This window comes from Toxotes jaculatrix, chromosome 11, assembly GCF_017976425.1.
Source record: "Toxotes jaculatrix isolate fToxJac2 chromosome 11, fToxJac2.pri, whole genome shotgun sequence".
Lineage (NCBI taxonomy): Eukaryota > Metazoa > Chordata > Actinopteri > Toxotidae > Toxotes > Toxotes jaculatrix.
This window is the reverse complement of record NC_054404.1, coordinates 11,094,229-11,112,041: the sequence shown is the minus strand read 5'-3', so window position 1 is coordinate 11,112,041 and position 17,813 is coordinate 11,094,229. Positions and strand designations below refer to the sequence as shown.

At 42.5% G+C, this 17,813-nt stretch overlaps 1 protein-coding gene across 8 annotated transcripts in view; it reads left to right on the top strand.

Moving 5' to 3' along the window:
* Window positions 1-17,813, top strand: part of zmiz1a (zinc finger, MIZ-type containing 1a) — a 96,076-nt gene that overhangs the window by 69,177 nt on the left and 9,086 nt on the right. For 3 of the 8 annotated variants that reach the window (XM_041049207.1, XM_041049209.1, XM_041049206.1), the window contains 5 exons: window positions 572-677; window positions 9,993-10,028; window positions 15,648-15,783; window positions 17,324-17,438; window positions 17,580-17,800. In XM_041049207.1, the coding sequence (XP_040905141.1) occupies window positions 572-677; window positions 9,993-10,028; window positions 15,648-15,783; window positions 17,324-17,438; window positions 17,580-17,800 (614 nt within the window). Of the gene's footprint in view, window positions 1-571; window positions 678-5,472; window positions 5,537-6,330; window positions 6,731-9,992; window positions 10,029-15,647; window positions 15,784-17,323; window positions 17,439-17,579; window positions 17,801-17,813 lie in introns of those variants that run through there. The other 5 variants (XM_041049212.1, XM_041049211.1, XM_041049208.1 and 2 more) reach the window with 5 other exon arrangements.

The following is a 17,813-nucleotide window of genomic DNA, read 5'->3' as shown; positions in this document are numbered from 1 at the left end:
GTTTAGAATTTGTTATTCATATAAGAGATCAATATTTTATGCTACTACCCAGTTTATTATAGAAAGATAGACAGATAGAGCTGCTGAGATGATTAGTTGATTAATCTATTTGTGGATCAGCAGAAAATTAATCTGCAAATATTGATTAATTGATAGCTGGTAAATATGATCAGTCAATAAATGCCAAAAAATCTCTGGTTTCTCAAATTTGAGAACAAGAAAACTGAAGGCAGCATCTTGGGTTCTGAGTACTTGTGAATGCATATTTTTTTGCTATATTAATATATTTATGTAATCATGAAATATATGTATGTGTAGATAATGAAATTCTATGTTATATATTTGCATAATCTGAGTGATGTGAATCTACTGAAGATAATCTTAGGTAACTGATTGTTCTCCTTATTCCCCCTTCTCTCTCTTAGCTTCAGAATGAACATCTGCTTCAAACTGGTGCTTATAAAGATGTCACTGAAATGATGCAATGATTAAAAAACAATTTGCATAATGCTGAAGTTATTAGAGCCTGAAGGGCAGCAGCTATTCTCATGATCCACTCTTCTCTCCCCAGGTGGTGAGTCGCGTTGCCGCTCAGCAGGGGTTTGACTTGGACTTGGGCTACAGGTTGCTGGCTGTGTGCGCTGCCAACAGGGACAAATTCACTCCCAAATCTGCAGGTCAGACCCACTGTTCTACTAAAATACCAGCAGATGCATGCTCGTTCATCATCCCATTTACTGCTGTTGACTTACGAGACGGTGGAGTGGACGACACAAAGCTCATTGTTCCTCACGCTGCAATTATTCACTTTTTCGTTCAATAAAAGAATTAAAGCAAATCACTGTATGGCTTTAAAGTCATGATCAAGTCAGGAAAGTGTACCATTCCATTATTCCGCTCAGGCCATGGCTGCATAATGAAGCTGCTTATTATGTTTTGAGCACTATTAGGATTTTTTTTTTTTTTTTTTGTTTTTGGCAAGACGCAGAGAATCTCATAATTATACTAACAGACAGTTTAATTTGCAAATTATTTTGTTCCTCTCAGCACGTAAAAACAAATAAAAGCGTCTGTTAAGATTTCTGTGAAATCTGTGGTTTGGAAATTTGTGATTTGTACAAACGTCCGCAACCACAGACATCACACAGAAAGCCCATAGAGCATTATAATGTCAGATATTTTTAGTCCCCATTAAACATTAATGTGCTATTGAGATGAGCTGTCCGGGTGGTAGCCTCACAAAAACAGTCTACTCAACAGTCCTTCCACACAAACCCATACTTGTATGTGCTGTCTGCACGCACACACACACACACACACACGCATGAAAGAGCGAGCGGTAATGCTATCCTCAGACATTTATCTATCAAATCCAATTTCCCCCGATCCATACCTCCCCTCCCCGCCACACGCAGTCCTGCAGGAGCGGCCTGTTCTTGTGCATTTGTCAAAGTGAAACGTGCAGAGGCGGCAGAGAGGGGAGAGAGAAAGAGATGGATGGCTGGAGAGAGGTGTTGCTGATGTGTGCTGGACCACTCACTCTGCCTGACAAAGACCTGACAAAGCCATAGCCATCCAGTCAGAACACAGATAAACCTTTGTTCGGCAGTTACATAAGTGGGAGTAGTGAGAGTCAAACATTTTGATTAAACTGTCTGATTTCTTTGTTTTTCTGACAAGGCGAACATGTCACTGTTTCATAACAGGAAGTGCAGTGACAGTACTGAGAGTAACGTTCTGACATCCTATCCCATGATTCCTCATACGAGCTGCAGTGTGTTGCAGCTGAATGTACAGAAGGCAGAGATATAGCGCTTTCTGCTGGGGTTTTTTTTTTTTTTTTTTTTTTTGCTCACATGGTCGTATGATATGAACATTTGCTCAAGCTGAATATCCTCTTTCAGTTGTGGTGGGAAGTGTCTTGTTAGGAGGAACTTAAGTGGGCAGACAGACGTCAGTATACAATATTGATTGTTGTATTTCTCTCTGTGTCTGTGTTCCTGTGTTGGGATAATGTGATTGTTGTCCAGGCATGGCTCGGACTGGCTGGCCGTCTGGGCCCAGCTGACAGTCAGAATCATCTTTAGGCTTGCTGATGGTTCTGGGATCTAATAGAAGACAGAACTGGGTTTCAGGAAGAGCTGTTTATGCACCACGGACAAATGGGAACTGTAGTGTAATTATGCACGGTGGTGGGGTGGAGGGATGGGAGATATGATGTGGCCGGTCATCAAATGAGGCAGGCAGGCAGGCTGTCGGGGTGGGAGGCAGATGTGACTCAGGGCAGGTCTTACTCACTGAGCATCCGTCTTACCTCCCTTACAAGGACGTTTGTCTAAGAAAGCAGACGGGAGGGCGACAGAAGAGACGTGATGCACACTTGAACTCAGACATATGTGCGTGCGCTCATACAAATGCATCAGCACAGAAGCAGAGAGGCTTTTACAGCTCTGTTAGCTCTGCCTGTATGGTCATAGTTGTGTATTTTTACTGTCTTTGCGCTTCGTGTCTGTGCATGCATGAACTTGTGTCTAATTGTGCAGCCCCAGCACAATCTTCTGACAGCCTGCACGGCGACAGAGGGCCGCAGATCTGACACCTGAGAGCCCAGATGAGGGCCAAGGAGTCTGGGATGCTCCCTGTAGGCTCCTCAGGCTCCTCCTCTTAAGACTGTGGATCAATCACACTGATGATTTCTTTCAGAGCATCAGTAAAAGAGGAAATTGATAAAGTGATTATTGCCTCTCTCCATTTTTTGGACAACTTGAGTTGTTGCAAAATTAAGTTGAAATGTGTATTTCTCACTACTACTAAAAAATCCTCTCGTTGCTGCAGAATGAGTGAAATACAAGGCGATTTAGGTAAATGGGCAATTTACTAGAAATAAATCACTAAACTAAGTAAGCCCAGAGAGGCTACAGGAGGATAAAAACATGTACAGTAAAAAAACAAAAAAAAAAACATTTTCCACTTTGCATTTACATTAGAAGTCTTGTGTTTATAATTTTCTTTTTGCATGTGTTTGTCTGTCATTGTCTTTGCGACAAGTAAGAGAACCCACAAACAAACCACAGATGCCCAACGTGGCACTTCTCCTGATGTCAAAGTATAAACTGCTGCCCTGTGAGACCTGCCGAGTGAAGTGAAGAGATTTTCAGCAACAGCAGGCTGCTGCTGATGAGCTGTCTGGAGATTGTGACCCTGCAGTGAGGCCTGGGGGATTAGTGTGTTGCTCTAATCTGGAATCAGCCAGTGAAGAGACTTATCTGCTGTTAGGCGAACTAGCATTAGCACTGTTAACTCTCCGAGCCAGCGAGGATACACAAGCTTTAATGCTGTTAGCACACTAACATTGATGCATTTCGTTTAGATTTTTCTGCAGCCACGCTCTTCTTGCTTTTCAAAGGCTGTGTTTTAAAGCCCATTGTCCATTTATAAATCTTCTTAGAGTTTATGTTTTCCTCCTAATAATCTGTAGTCTGGCACAAGCAGACTTCCAGCTGAGAGGTTCATTAGATAATAGGTGCGCTGCCGGCCTACAAACACACACAACCCTAATAGACCCTGAGCTGTTTGGCTACTGTGAAGTTCAGCAGACAACAAATCAGATTAGCTGCATAATCTGCCAAGGGTTTTACTGTTTCCTTCCTCAGTGAATCTGCCACACTGTCACCAAATTCATAACATAACAGTTTATTGTCTCTCTTTATGAAGCAAAAGATCCAATAATAAACCTGCAAAATAATCATTATTACAACTTATCCACTTTTTAAGTCAAGTTTCTTAACTCTTCTACTTCATGATGTCCTCTCCTTTTACATTTTAATGAAATGAGAGCAAATCTTAAGTGTGACTCATACTGTTTTGAATGATTCTTATGTTTTCAGCATGACTTGATACTCTCTGTATTAGCGGTAACTGCTCCGTGGAATGAACGCAATGTTCTTAGGAACTGGCTTTAATGTTTAAGTCAGACACAGGTTGGTGCTTGTTGTTCCTCTGTCTTGCTCAAAGACACAGTAATTCAGTCATTTATACCGGCATCACGTGTTTCACACAGAGGGTTCAACACTAGTAGTGAATACTTACTGTTGTGGGTTTAAAAAAAGCAGATGATTTTAACGATCTTTTTTTTTTTTTTTTTTTTTAAATCTTTTCGAGTGATAATTGAGTTTGATGGTTTTTATGCCTGAGAGCAGTTTCCCCTTTTCAGCTGACTTAGTGTTTGAAAAACGGTTGTGAGAATATGATTAAACGAGCATCAGCTTTGTTGTGAATGGTTGGAAAATTCCCCCCACCCACTCTCACCCGACATTAAAAAGAAACTGTCCCAGCAGATCTGCAGAGTTGTCAGCACTCGGTCCGTCAACAGAGCGTGCACACAGGGCGATCTGGTGTTTGACATATGGGAAAACAGCCACTCTGCTGTGTCAACAATGACAGAAAACTTCCAGGGTGTGGCTGTAACTCACCCCGTGTCCTGTGAAAAACAGACACACACACACACACACACAAAATACTTCACCAACCCATAACTCTCATAATTCACTGAGAGTAGTGCAGGTGAATGAACAACTGAAACTAAGTGCTCCCATTAGACTCTGTGCAGACTTATTGCATAGTGTGAGCGCGTATATATGCGCACACACACACACACACACACACACATATGTTCTCCCTCTTCCTTTGGCCTACAACAATCTGACATGCCTTCCACTTATCTGTCTCCTGATTGATTTTCTCACCCCGTCTTTCCTTCCAGCTTTGAGCTGTGTGTGTAGAACCAGAGGAAGGTGTAGGCATCCTTTGTTACTGACCCAATCAACCTTACAGACTTTTATATTTAATTACTGCTGAGTAAGAGCAGCGCGCTGAATTATTAACAGGAAACGGGGTTTATTTTTAGAAGGCAGGCCTCTCCTCTGACACTCTCCAGTGGTTTGCTTTAGATGATGAAACCCCTTTGCAACCCAAAACTACCTTCAGAAGTTCACTATTAAGTTTAGAGAAATAAAGCTCATGGGGAAATACTTATTAGGGTAGATGCATTTTTCTGCCTCTGGCTGATTGGGTCCTCTATCACTTGCTGCTTAATTGGTTTGGTTTACACAGTTGCAAGTAAATTCATTTTGGTAATATCCCAGCTGAGCCGGCAAGGCAGTTGTACTCCAAACACAGAAGACTTTGTTCTTGTCAAAACCAGATGAGCAAATGATTTAAATACCCCTTTTGTTCAGGGTTGACTGATCTGGCATCCATACCACAGGACTTAACCACCTTCAGCGACCCCACCTCACCCCACCCCACCCCAATCATCACCCAAGGGCTTTTGACACACCCTTTTCATGTTATATTTCTGGCCAACAATGCCTCCGTTGTGAGTGTTTCAATTTTGCGTGGGGTATTTGCGACTGTAACTGTTGATGACGGAGTGTGTCTGTCGCACAAAAACCACACAAAAGACAACTTCCCCCTGCTGTCACAAGGCCAGTGGGCTTCCCCACTCTTCGGCTGCACAGCGCATCTCAACGTTTAGGTAAGGAGAGAGAGAACAATGACAGCTTTCCTGTTCATTCATCCGGCTTGTTTTACTTTTCTTTTTTTTTTTTTCTCTTTGCCATGTTATGTGTTATGTTAGGGGCAGGCGAGGAGAAGATGAACTCAGATTCACCCACAACCTGCCTCTTCTTTGATTCAGTTGCACTCAGATATTCTTCTAGTCTCTCATGTGTCTGGTAATTGGATTTACAAAGTGGCCTCTGATGAAGACAAAGAGACGTTGTCAGGTTAGATTGTCCTGCAGTCAGGAATCCCCTCTCTGATAAAGCTGATAACTCACCACTTGTCTGACTTGTCTTGTACAGAGTGATCTTTACATCTCATACTTTCTTCTGCTCCCGCTTCCTCTTTTCATGTATTGGCTTCCAGCCAGCCTGCATAGCATAGTAAGCTCCACCCATTTGAGCAAGTTTGTAGTCTGAGCTTGCACACTTTTTTCGTCTTCTGTTTTTTTTTGCCCTTCCTGACAAGTGGCAGTTGCATTGGTGGATTATGCATGTGTGTTTCCGTGTGCACTGTCTAACAGCTTAGAGAAACAGGGCAATGGAGCGCTAGATAGACTAAGCTGAACACATCAATAACAGCACCTCACAACTGAGGTGAGAAGCACTGGAATATCTTGCCTTCTCTATCTCTGCTCCTGTTTGTCTGCGTCGGCTCGCTGTCTTTATCTCTTCCCCTCATCCTCCCTCCTCCTTGACTGTCTCCTCTGCTCTCTCTGTCTATTTCTCTCCCTCCCACCCCCCCGCTGTCTCGAGAGTGTGTTGGAGCCGGTAGCAGGTACAGCAGGAGCCCATTAGTGCAGAGCCCCGCTCTGATTGGATAAGCCAGAGAAACCGGGAGACTGCCTCTGAATAATTGATGTGCATTGTGCAGACGCTGGACAGGGGAAAAAGACAGATCAGAGAGCAAGGGAGGAGGAAGAGAGTGAGCAAAAGAAAATAGAGAGAAAGACAGGAGAGGGGAGAGGAAGTAAGAAAGAGTGAGTGGAGTAAGGGATATGTGCAGAGAGTGAGTGTGATAAGGCGCAGGCAGGAGGCTTGGAAGCAGCAAAAGCTTTAAGAGTTGCCACTGGCCTCTGCGGGAACAGGAGCATTTGTGACACTTGAGTCTTTTCTCTGCGCTATGAAGGGAATGAGATGAGATGTGCAGGGACTTTGCTTGGCTCCCGGTAAGTATGTGTATGTGTGTGTGTGTCTGCTGTCCACGTGTGTATCTCCACACAAAACTATTTAGTATGTTGTTTGAGGGTGCATGCATGGATGGGGCAACATCAGGGGATAACAGAGGGCAACCGAGCAGCTGATTTAGTTCTAAGATGGTGCAGTTTATTAGTTTATTAGTTTGGTTTTCACTTGAAAGTGTTTCATCTTAAATAGTCTATATTCAGAACTATTAATATCAACTGTGCTTTGACAGTATTGTGTGTGCTGCAACTGTAATTTAGGCCATAAATATTATGGTGTTGTCCGCTGTGCTAATGCAAGTGTAGTCTAAAGCACTGGCCACTCACACAGGACAGGCTCAGGACAGATCAGCTGACCACAGGTTGACCTACATGCTGTTCTGTCATAGGGTTATTCTGAGTGGGTTTTTTGTTTGAGTGCAGCGTGCACAAGCATACATTGAAAATTTGATTTGATGATTAGTTTCTGGCTCATTTATATGGACTTTGCAGGTCAAGGTTACAGTTGACACCGTGGTTATGTTTTGCTCTTAATGTCCTATATCGAGTCTGGGAATTAAATGAGTTATGTTTGAAGTTTAAGGTGGGTTTAAATGTACTGTGAGAGAAATTAAAAATAACACTTTATCTCTCACAAAGACAGAAGAACAAACGTGTGGTGTTGCCAGATTACATTTTAAATTGAGATTACACAGATATGCAGATGCCCTAATGACTTGCAAAGTTCCATTATTTTCACTGATGTAAATATCGTGTTGGGCCTGGTGACCAGGCAGCATCATGCGTTCTGCAACTTCTTCCAATTCATGACACCTAAAGGAGCACGTATCCATGTTGGCGTAAAACGAGCAAGTGTACTTTATGTGCGTTTCTGTGTCAGCAGAAGATGACCTACTTTTCCACTGTGGATTCTTTTTTTAAGTTGTTGACCTGTGCTCGGAGCCAGATCCTGTCTGCCTGTCCACTCATTAGGAGAGAAGGAGGGGGAGGACAGGGGAGAGCGTAGCCGTGGAAGGACAATGCAGTTAGATCAGTGCACAGAGAGGCCTGCTTTTCGTTTAAAGCCTTCCACGGTGGTTAAAAGTATTTAATGCACCTCTCATTGTCAAAGGTGCCTCATAAAGGGAAACAACACTTCCTTCACATGAATGAGTAAAGGGCACTCAGGCAATAAAAGCGACGATCATGCTGCAGGCTATTCAATCAGTGTTTAACCTTAAAACTGACAGCTTAATTAGCACGTGGCTCTTGCGAACAATAACAGAATCTTCCACTGACCTATGTAGAAAATACTATAACACAATAGGACTTCCAGCGAGCTGTCACGGAGGTGCAGCACTTCCTGTTAGCCTGAGCTGGGTGTAAACCGCCCAAACCGCCTGCATCCTCAACCTCACAGCCACATGCAGCCACTCTGCCCCTCTAGCCTTCCTCCTTTCTCTCTGACTCCAACGCTTTCTTTGTATCACTTACTCTACACACATCAGTGACCTCCTGTGACTGCGCTCTCAGTACTTCCCATCAGGCCATTTAGTGACTCATTCATGACATTTGACTTTGAACTGTATGTGTGCGGCATAGGTTTGTTTTTGCAGTTTGTTTCTGCTTTTTCTGTGAATCATTGCCTTACTTGACATCCTTCCCTCCTCCCACTGCGAGCAAGTTTCCAAGTAAAGTTGTGTTAGATTTATTACTTGAGAACTGAGAAAGGAATTTCTGGTAGGACAAACTGATGTCAAGTATTGATAGCAGTGAGGGTGGAGCTCTCAGTGCCCTAGGCAATACAGTATTCTTGCAGTATGTGTATCAGGAAACACATGTAAAATTCTGTAGTCTTGTTAATCACTTCCATATCTATTCAATGCTTCGATAAAAGTGTTTTGACATCTTCTCTTGGCCACTCTCGAAGACATTATTCCTTTACTAAATCACCTGTAAAAAGAAACAGAGCCAGAATTTCATCATTTTTTAATCAGTATCTTATATTATGAAGCAGCAGCCCCGGGACATCTCAGAATTCTTGATGGTGTTTTTCACCCTCGTGATTTCATTGAAGGAACAACAGTGTGAGATGAAAGACACATTGTGGAAGTTGAGACAAGCAGCGTGTCTGGTTATAATTAGGCATGTGATATTTACTAGTTCCCCTCAAGTGGCGGGGATCTGCGCATGGCTGATAAGAGCAGTTCATTTACAGCTTGCCGTTCGCTGACGTTCTTCTTAGCCCTGTGAAGTGCTTTACTGTATAAGCACATCTCCACAAAGCCAAGACACGGACTGTGTTTGTTTACTCACTAACGCTTACCTCCTTTTCCATATTTACTTTGCATTTTTTTCCGTTTATGTGCTTATGCTTGTGTCCACGTTCCTGTGTCTGTGTGAAAGTGTTTACTTTTACATACCTTTGAGCGAGGTTGTGCATATTAACTGCACAGTGCTCAGATGTGGATAATGAGCGTGCGATCGTATGTAGGATCATTGCGAGTGTTGTGACAGTTCTCTGATGTAGATGGGAAGGTCGTGACCCGAGGCTTAGTACCGTAAGCAGGACGCGTTGACTCACAGAGCATCTGACGCAGGTGCACCGGCCACCTGAATTTCCTATTCTAGCCAGGATGTAGGTCAAATCCATAGGTCAGTGCCATGACCACTCTCATAACAAATGTACCCAAAGCAAACCTGCAGGGCCGTGAAACTGATGAAGTCTGTCATGTCACTCAGTGCAGCGGCGTCACAGGATACAAAAGTGCACCTCATCAAGTAGAGATGCAACAGTTAGTCGATGTAAAGAAAATGATCAGAAGTGCTTTGGGATTGTAAATAAATTTGTGAAATTGTTAAAGAGCTGTTATTCCTTTCCTGAATAAATTTGGAAATGGACATTAAGTAATATACAAAGGATATGAACTTAGTGCTTGTCCCTTGTTGTGCCTGACTTCTTATATAACAGCACACAAATTGCACTTAAAGCTCCTATAAATACTATACTAAGAAATGCTGATCTTTACATTGATTCTCAGGCAAGCTCAGCTTGATTAGACATGTCCCACAATACATTAAAACTGTAATAGACTGTGTTTGTTGTTATTTGTGGCCACATGTGACGCGGAGGTCCCACATTTCCCACCCGAGCTCCGACATTTTGCACCTTTAGTCAGATCTAGCCGTCATGCTGCATTATGTTTGGTGTTCATGCTGATTCTTATGACTCTGCCCCATTTAAAAATGTGCAATTTGAACCCCACAGAAACCAGCACCTGCAGGAGATGTCAGAGTGACTCAGGTAGAGCTACCCTCCCTTCTGGGCTGCACCATCTCTTTGGCTTGTGACCCACACACGCACATCCCGGGGAGGAGGGGATCTGCCCTCTCCCTCCATCTCCACCTGTCCTCTGTCTAGCATCCTTCCATCCATCCTCTCCCCCCTCCGTCCTCATGTCTGGTGCACTGCCAGAGGAAACAGATGAAATTCTGTCAAACCAGGCAGATGAGAAGCCTGTCATTGTTTTTACCAATGCAAATGAACAATGCAATTATAGAAAATTAAAAGTCAGTTAAATAAAAAAAAAAAAAAAATGACACAGACTAACACATTTTACGTTAGAGGCCGTTTGACATTTGGAATATTCTGATACGTGTGAACAGTTAGTTACATTAAAGGCCTGGTTTTGGTTGAATGTGATTTCTGACGCAGAGCTGTCTCTCTGCAGGGCATGTTTGAGTTGTTCTGCCTCCAAGCTGTTGAGACTAAAGCCCATTTGATATGCTCTTCTCTTGGAAGAAGTTGGCTGAACAGAGAGGGGGCAGGATGGGGGATATCATTGACTGCTTAAATGGCTTCCATTACACTTCTGCAAAAAGCATGACTTTTTTTTTTTTTTTTATTTCACAGGATTTTATATCTCCTCCATATTCGTCTTTTGCATAATATTTTGTACCCACAGAGCATAGACCTACCTGCCAGTGTTTTACAGACCTCTGCCTATGATATCTATTATAAATTGCTTCTTTTTTTATCATCCCACACATTGTCTCAGAAGGCTTCTATGTCTAGTGCTGCAGTATTCATGCTCAGAAAGTGTAGTTTTTTTCATGTAGTATTTCCTCTTTTGTCTGTGTTGTGATCAACAAAACCCCAGCAGAGCTGCATGCACAGTATTACATGTCTCTATCAAAGCCTGGCGTGAGCAGCGCTGGTGATCCGAACTTGGCGTGACAGCCAGATTTTTGGTGATTTCAGGAACAGAGGTGATGCGAGGATTTAGAGTATGAGGGCAGATGTGTTTACCTAATATATTTAGAGCGATTAAATCTTGCACAATTAGCACAATGCTCTTTCAAAATACGACACAAACTTACAAATGGACTTCAGTGCAAACCATTCTAGTTAGCCATGTGCCTGAGCCTTCAAGTTTAGACTTTGCATTTGCCGCTGTCGCCATCAGAGGAAGAGCAGTATCTCAGGGTCCTGGTGAATATAGTTCATCATGCAGCTACAAAAAAGATCTTCTTTCTCCACTCTGTTTTTCCAAAACTCCTTCAGCACCATTCATTGCCACCAATCCTTGTTCTGTAATGTCATCCAAGCAAATTAGGCTCCAACAGTCACGTGTGCCATCTCCTTTACAACAGGTTTCTTGGATGTAGCACGTAAAACATGAATCTGAAAATGCAACAAAAGAGCTAAGCCCTACAGCAGCTACATGATATCATATCAGTAACATATCACATCAGTATCCTGATAAGGTAGTGCAGAGTCATGGCTGTGGTGTATTTGTTCGAGGAAACAGATAACTTCTCACTGAGGTGCAATGTGCCAAAAAAAAAGAAAAAAAAAACAAGAAGAAAAAAAACTAGAATGTGTTTGTTTACCCAAAAGAAATTCAGGAAAAAGATGGCACCGCGGAGCACTCCGATGAAGGTTTTGAAAACGTGACGCCAAACCCGATCAAAAGTTTTGTCAGTCAAACACTTGCAAATAAAACTCAACAAAATGATCAAGACTTGAGCTGATTCTTTCTATTTTATTAGAGCTTGAGTGGTAGAGGATGTCATGAACTACAGGAGAGAATTAAAATTTGTTTGTACCCATCAAATTTGCCATTTCAGCAGGAGGAAGTTCACTTTATTACTGGCATTTGCCGTTCAATGGTATGAAATTAGGCCATTTTAGAGGGTTCTTCTCTGCTGCACGGGCCAATTGCTGGGTAAAACTAAAATGATGCCTTTCATATAACACATTTTGCTCAGTGATTTATATCTGGGGAATTGTCCAGTATAATGACACTCCTCTGCTGGCTTCTACATCTCCACTGAAAGAGCTGAGTGTTAACTGCTTTGCTAAAAGGGCACAGCAGTTCACGGAGAGGCGAGGGTGGCTCAGTCACCCTGATGTACCAATGCGGCGGATCTGGGGCTTCACATTCAAAGCATGTCAGGTGTTTATCAACGAAGTGGGTTCACCATCACGCAGCTAACCGAATTATGTTGGGAAGTAGATGGTTAGCAATCTGTCACAATTTAACTGGCAAATGATATGCTCGGTAGCAGAAGGCCTTTACCACACACAGACACACGCAGATGCTTACACACACACGGCACTGTCAGAGTTCATAGCAATTAGCATTGGGATTTCCTTGTAAAAGAGGACTTGTACACACATACACTCTGTCATTAGTTAATGGGCCTTGCAGCCTGTTACCAGGGCTTACTCTCCCTCCCTGCTGCTCCCAGAGGGGCTGAGGTGAGATGAGAATGAGCCAGGGTTTCTGCTATCAGTCAGCCATACAGCATTAAATACAGCCTGAGTAAGGAGGGCCCATATGTCTCTGGGCATTACTCAATTAAAAGCCGCAGCTTCTAAGAAATGGAGCTGTTCAAGGAGGCTTCAGGAGAGTTTCTGAAATCAGCTTACCGTGTGTTCTGCTCTCTCTGCTGGTAGAGGACAGAGCAGATCACTTGTTAAGGAGAGGTCTCTGTGTCAAGGACCATTTCAGAGAATCCCATGAATAAACCTCAACACAACACAGCAGCTTTAGAAAAGGAGGCTCGAGTGTTATTGTACTCTCTAGACATTAGTAACCCCGAGCTGTAACTGTGTTTTTATCCCTATATTTGATATTTAAATATAAGTCAGTCAATAGTCATGATTTCATGTTAATGCCTCTGCTTCCAGTGCAGGGATGGCATGTCTAAGTAAACTTATGTAATTTCCATATTTAAAAAGACACAACTGTTTTTATTAACAAAGAAAAAAAAATACTGCGTGTAACTTGCAGCTGACTCCTTTTCCCAAGCTCCTACGGGCAGAGATGGTTGTTTCAAACTATAATGTTATTGTGGACTTTTGTATGTACACAGGAGGAAAAAATGTTAGGCTAAACTAACAGCTACAAACTCTCAGCGCTGGCTCTGAGGCACCTTTGGGTAACACCTCCACATAGCTACAATCTCTCTACAAACTGTCATGTCAACACATTATCATCATAGCACTGACGAGCTGCAGAGCTGCCACTTGATCCTCTGGATGTTCAGGTGTTTGGGCAAAGCGAGGCTAAACCTGCCATTCAACATTAAACTGCGTGCAGAGACATAAGAAAGACGTCATAAGAAAGAACCAGCATAATTTATCAAAACCGAACGGATCCTCTTTGATCTCGCCTGTTGAGAATTTGCTCATCATGTATTAAAGTTATTGTTTTATGATGTTGTAAATCAATCTTGGAATAGAAACTCGCAGGATCTGGCTTAATGATTCGGCATCACGTATCATGTTCATCCATCTGTTTACACACTGTGCAGTTTTAATAAGTGCTGTGGATCTTTACTATGAGTGTGGAAGCTGCGGGTGTAAAAACACTGTATAGACAGAGCGAATAAGGTTTTGAACAAAGAGGCTTTGACCTTGGCTTGTCTCCACCAGCTAGCTGTTAGAGCTTTCAGTAGAAAGTGTATGATTTAACTACAAGGCTTTAGTGTGAACAAAACAGGAATAAATGGAAAGATGAAAGAGGTGAAACAAGAGAGGTGTTATAAGACATGAGACCGTGCCTCTGCATTCCTGTGTTTTTGTGGGCTGGATTCTTTTAGTAAAGTTAACAAAACATTAATAATTGTTGAGACAGATGGATCAGAATTAAAACTGTCAACAGAAAACATTTTTAAAAAATGACTGAGAGGAATGTGGGTGTGTACAGTATATGTGAGAAGGGTATTTACGCAGACTGAAGAGATAAAGTGAGAGGAGTATGGTAGCGAAGTTGCGGGTGTGCGATGGTGCTGGCAGGGGTGAAAACAAGGTCATGGACACTGTACTAAGCTTGCTAAATATGCGCGATGCCCACAGCGGAACCTCGCTCTATTATGAATGACTTCTGGCTTTGGCAGCTCGTTAGATTCGGTGGCTTGTGGCCACAGTGATTCGATAAGTCACCACCGTTCTCTTTTCTCCTCTGCCTCTCTATGTCTGTCTCCCTCTCAGAGTGACTCCATCACTTGTGCTGATCTTAAGGTCTAAATGGTGGGTTGCCAGTTGAAGAGACAGTCCCTCTGTGCGGAGGTGGTGATTTAGTGGGGAGATAAGCTCCCTGTAATGGCAGGGTGGAATAATTCCTCTTTAACTAGGAGGCTTGGCTCTCTCCACCCTCCTCTGCTTTGTTCATTCCTTTCCTCTCCTTTTTCTTCCCCTCTCTCCTCTTCTTGCTTTGTAAATAGTCACTTGTCAGATCAGATGTTATCATTCAGAAAATATAGTACATTATTAGCAACATAGACTTGTTATATCATAATGTACAGGTTACAGATGGCACAACTCACTGTAGAGTGCTAAAACTGCTTCATTTTCTGTTTTTATTTTCTTTGAATTTACAAGGCAATTTACAACGCAGACGTTTGTTGTTTGTGGCCTTGTAAATCTTCACAATGCGATGCCATTCAAACCGTAGACACAAAGTTTCTTCAGGGCACCAACATTTTCAAACACTTCCAGGTCTTGAAACCCCAAACCTGGTAAGAGCGCTTCCTAAAAGCTGGTGTATCTGGGTCTACGAAGCTAAAAATAGCATCTTAAATTATTTAATTAAGCACGCAACACGATAACCTTTCTTTTTTAAATTGAAGCTTGACTAAACAACTTTCCGCAATCAAGAGGCAGTGTGTTTCAACGAGCCTCACAACTGTGATTGATTCAAGAAAGACAAGTTGATTGGCACTGGGGGTGAAAAATGAAATTGGTACATCATTAGCACAAGAAAAAAATACCTCAACTCTTGTCTTTATTAAGAGGATGAAAAGGCTGCAAAGTCCTTAGAGATATGAGAGGACATGGAAAGTGTGGAGATGAATAAAGTGGCTGTGATGAGTGGAGGAAGCGGAGGAGAGTAAAGATATGACAGTTTCTTACTTCCTAAATAGATCATATCTGTATATTGATCATATCCGTCTTCTTCTCGTGATTAATTTCAGCCTGATCCCCTTCTCTGGCAGAGAAACTGGCAGATTTCAGTTTACATTTTACTCTCCAGGTAGAGATGGTGTGATTATAACTGTTGTGAAATCCACACAGTCAAATAATCAGTGTAGGTTTATTGATCTAGGCTGCCCCCTGGAGGCTAAAGCAGTAACTACAGACTGAATGGCTCTGGACACAGGCATACACTTCAGTCTGCTGCACTGCTTATACACCTGACAGGGTAAATCTGTTCATTAGAGGTTCACATTTAAAAGTGAATTATAAGTGAAGTTGAAAAACGGAGTTGTTTTCTATGTGATCATCCACACATAGAGCCTTAAGCAGGCCTTTGGACACACAGTGCAGACCCATGCTCATGCAAGCAAATGTGTGCGATCGCTGAGAAGAGACTAACGCAAGTGCATATGTGTGTCTGTTGTGTTTTCCTTGCAGCCCTGCTGTCGTCGTGGTGCGAGGAGCTGGGTCGTCTCCTCCTGCTGCGTCACCAGAAGAACAGGCAGAACGAACCGCAGGGAAAAGTCCCCATGCAGCCCAGCATGAGCAGCATGAAGCCCGGCCTCACACACAGGTCAGTGGGGAGTCTCTGACACATCTCCTGTCACAAGACTGTGCTTGTCTTACAGTGAAGCCCGTATTCGCAGTTCAGTTCAAGGTTACAGTTTTATTATCTTAACCACCCCCCACCCACCCCCAAAAAATCAAGGGTGAAGAAACTGTACTTCAGAAAATCAGTGAAGTGTAGCTGTAAATCGGCAGATATGAATCACTTACATTTGAGTAAATTAGCTTAATACTGCTGTTTCTACTGATTTGCTTCTAGTTATTCCCCACTGATTTCAGTCAGATAGATCCCATACTTATAATTTAAATTTTTATCATTCAAATATTTTAATATCAGATTTTCATGATAGTGGAGCCCTAGAGTAGATTCTTATGCATAGTTTTTTCCTCTGGTCAGTTTTTTTGGCCACAGTTTTCTTTTGGACTGTAACAAACTTAAAACCTCAAAGACTACCAGGATCTTGCAGATGTTCCTCTTTTTGTCCTTTTATCTACCTCAAATGTCACATAAGAGAAATGTAAATAAAAGAAATAAAGGAAAAAGAGAAGAACAAGATATCGTTGCAATTAATTTTCAGTTTTGACAAATTGGTACCTGCCATTATTTTCCCAGAGATTTATCAAGGCAGCATTTGATCACCCAGTTCTCCGACTGTAGCAAACCAATTCATTAAAGATAACTGAGGTTTGCTTAGTTAAGGTGGGTCAGTTTTCACTGAGGGATTATCTAGAATTTCAGCACATATGTAACGCACACGCCAAGACACAGAGGATTTCCATTGTTTGGAGGCGAGCCAGAATGACTTTGAGTGGAGCTGAGGTGATTTGGGGTGGAGGGACAAACCAACAGGGAAGTGAGCTGTGAAGTAATGTTTTTGGAGAACACTGTGTGCTCATGCCTCTTATAGAAGAAGAAAAAGAAGAAGAAGAAAGCCTGAAGTTAGCCAAGAGACCTGTTTGCCTCTGCTAAGGATCTTGGGATAATGTTGTGCCTTTATGAGGAAATATTGAACATGTCATCCATTCCAAGAGCTAACCTCTGAGCGAAAACAAGCTGCTCTCCAAAAACAGCACTTTCTTCCCACTCCGTTGGCCACTTGCCTCTCCCCATGAGGATTTAGTTTATTATATGTTACAGACTCTCATACTTTGCGCTGATATTTGTTTTAAATCCGAATCTGAATGCTAAACATTCCAACTGCGCTGTACCTGTCCAGATCCAAAGACTTTTCAACAAAGACATAATTGAATCATATTTAATTTATACTGGGGTGTGTGGGCATGCAACTCCTTATCATCTCCTTATTTTGGAGCTTTTTACTCATCTCTGTGTGCAGCCATTAGCAGACATCCTGGCTGAAAACATGTTTTGAAATTGAAAGCCAAACATTTCAAATTGCCTAACATATTGGCAAGACGAATTTCCAAATTATTCACATTTTTTGGATGGATATGCACCTCTGTTGGCTTTCTCTTGACTCTTTTCCTGGCCAGTTGAAACTTCAAGCGACATCAGGCGCATGTTTGTGTTTTGATCTACTTTCCAGTGATGGATCCTTTCCCTATGACTCTGTCCCCTGGCAACAAAACACCAACCAGCCCCCTGGGTCATTGTCTGTGGTTACAACAGTGTGGGGCGTGACCAATACATCACAGAGTCAGGTACTTCTATGCATGAACAGCAGTCCAGTCTGTAATGATATAACACACAATCAATGCTTGACTCAGAAGGTTTGTCCGCTTTTTTATTTTACAAACCTAATGGATATTTTATTTTCCTGTATGATGCTTGGTTAAATCCAGGTGCTGGGTAACCCAATGGCGAACAGCAATAACCCCATGAATCCTGGGGGTAACCCTATGGGATCAGGTATGTCTGCCAGTGCAGCAGGGCTCAACTCACCACAGTTCAGTGCTCAGCAGCAACAGTTTCCAAACAAAGGAGGCTCCAACCAACCGTACATGCAGCAGGGCATGTACGGCAGGCCTGGCTACCCTGGAGGTCCTGGGGGATACAGCGGAAGGTAAGAGACTAGA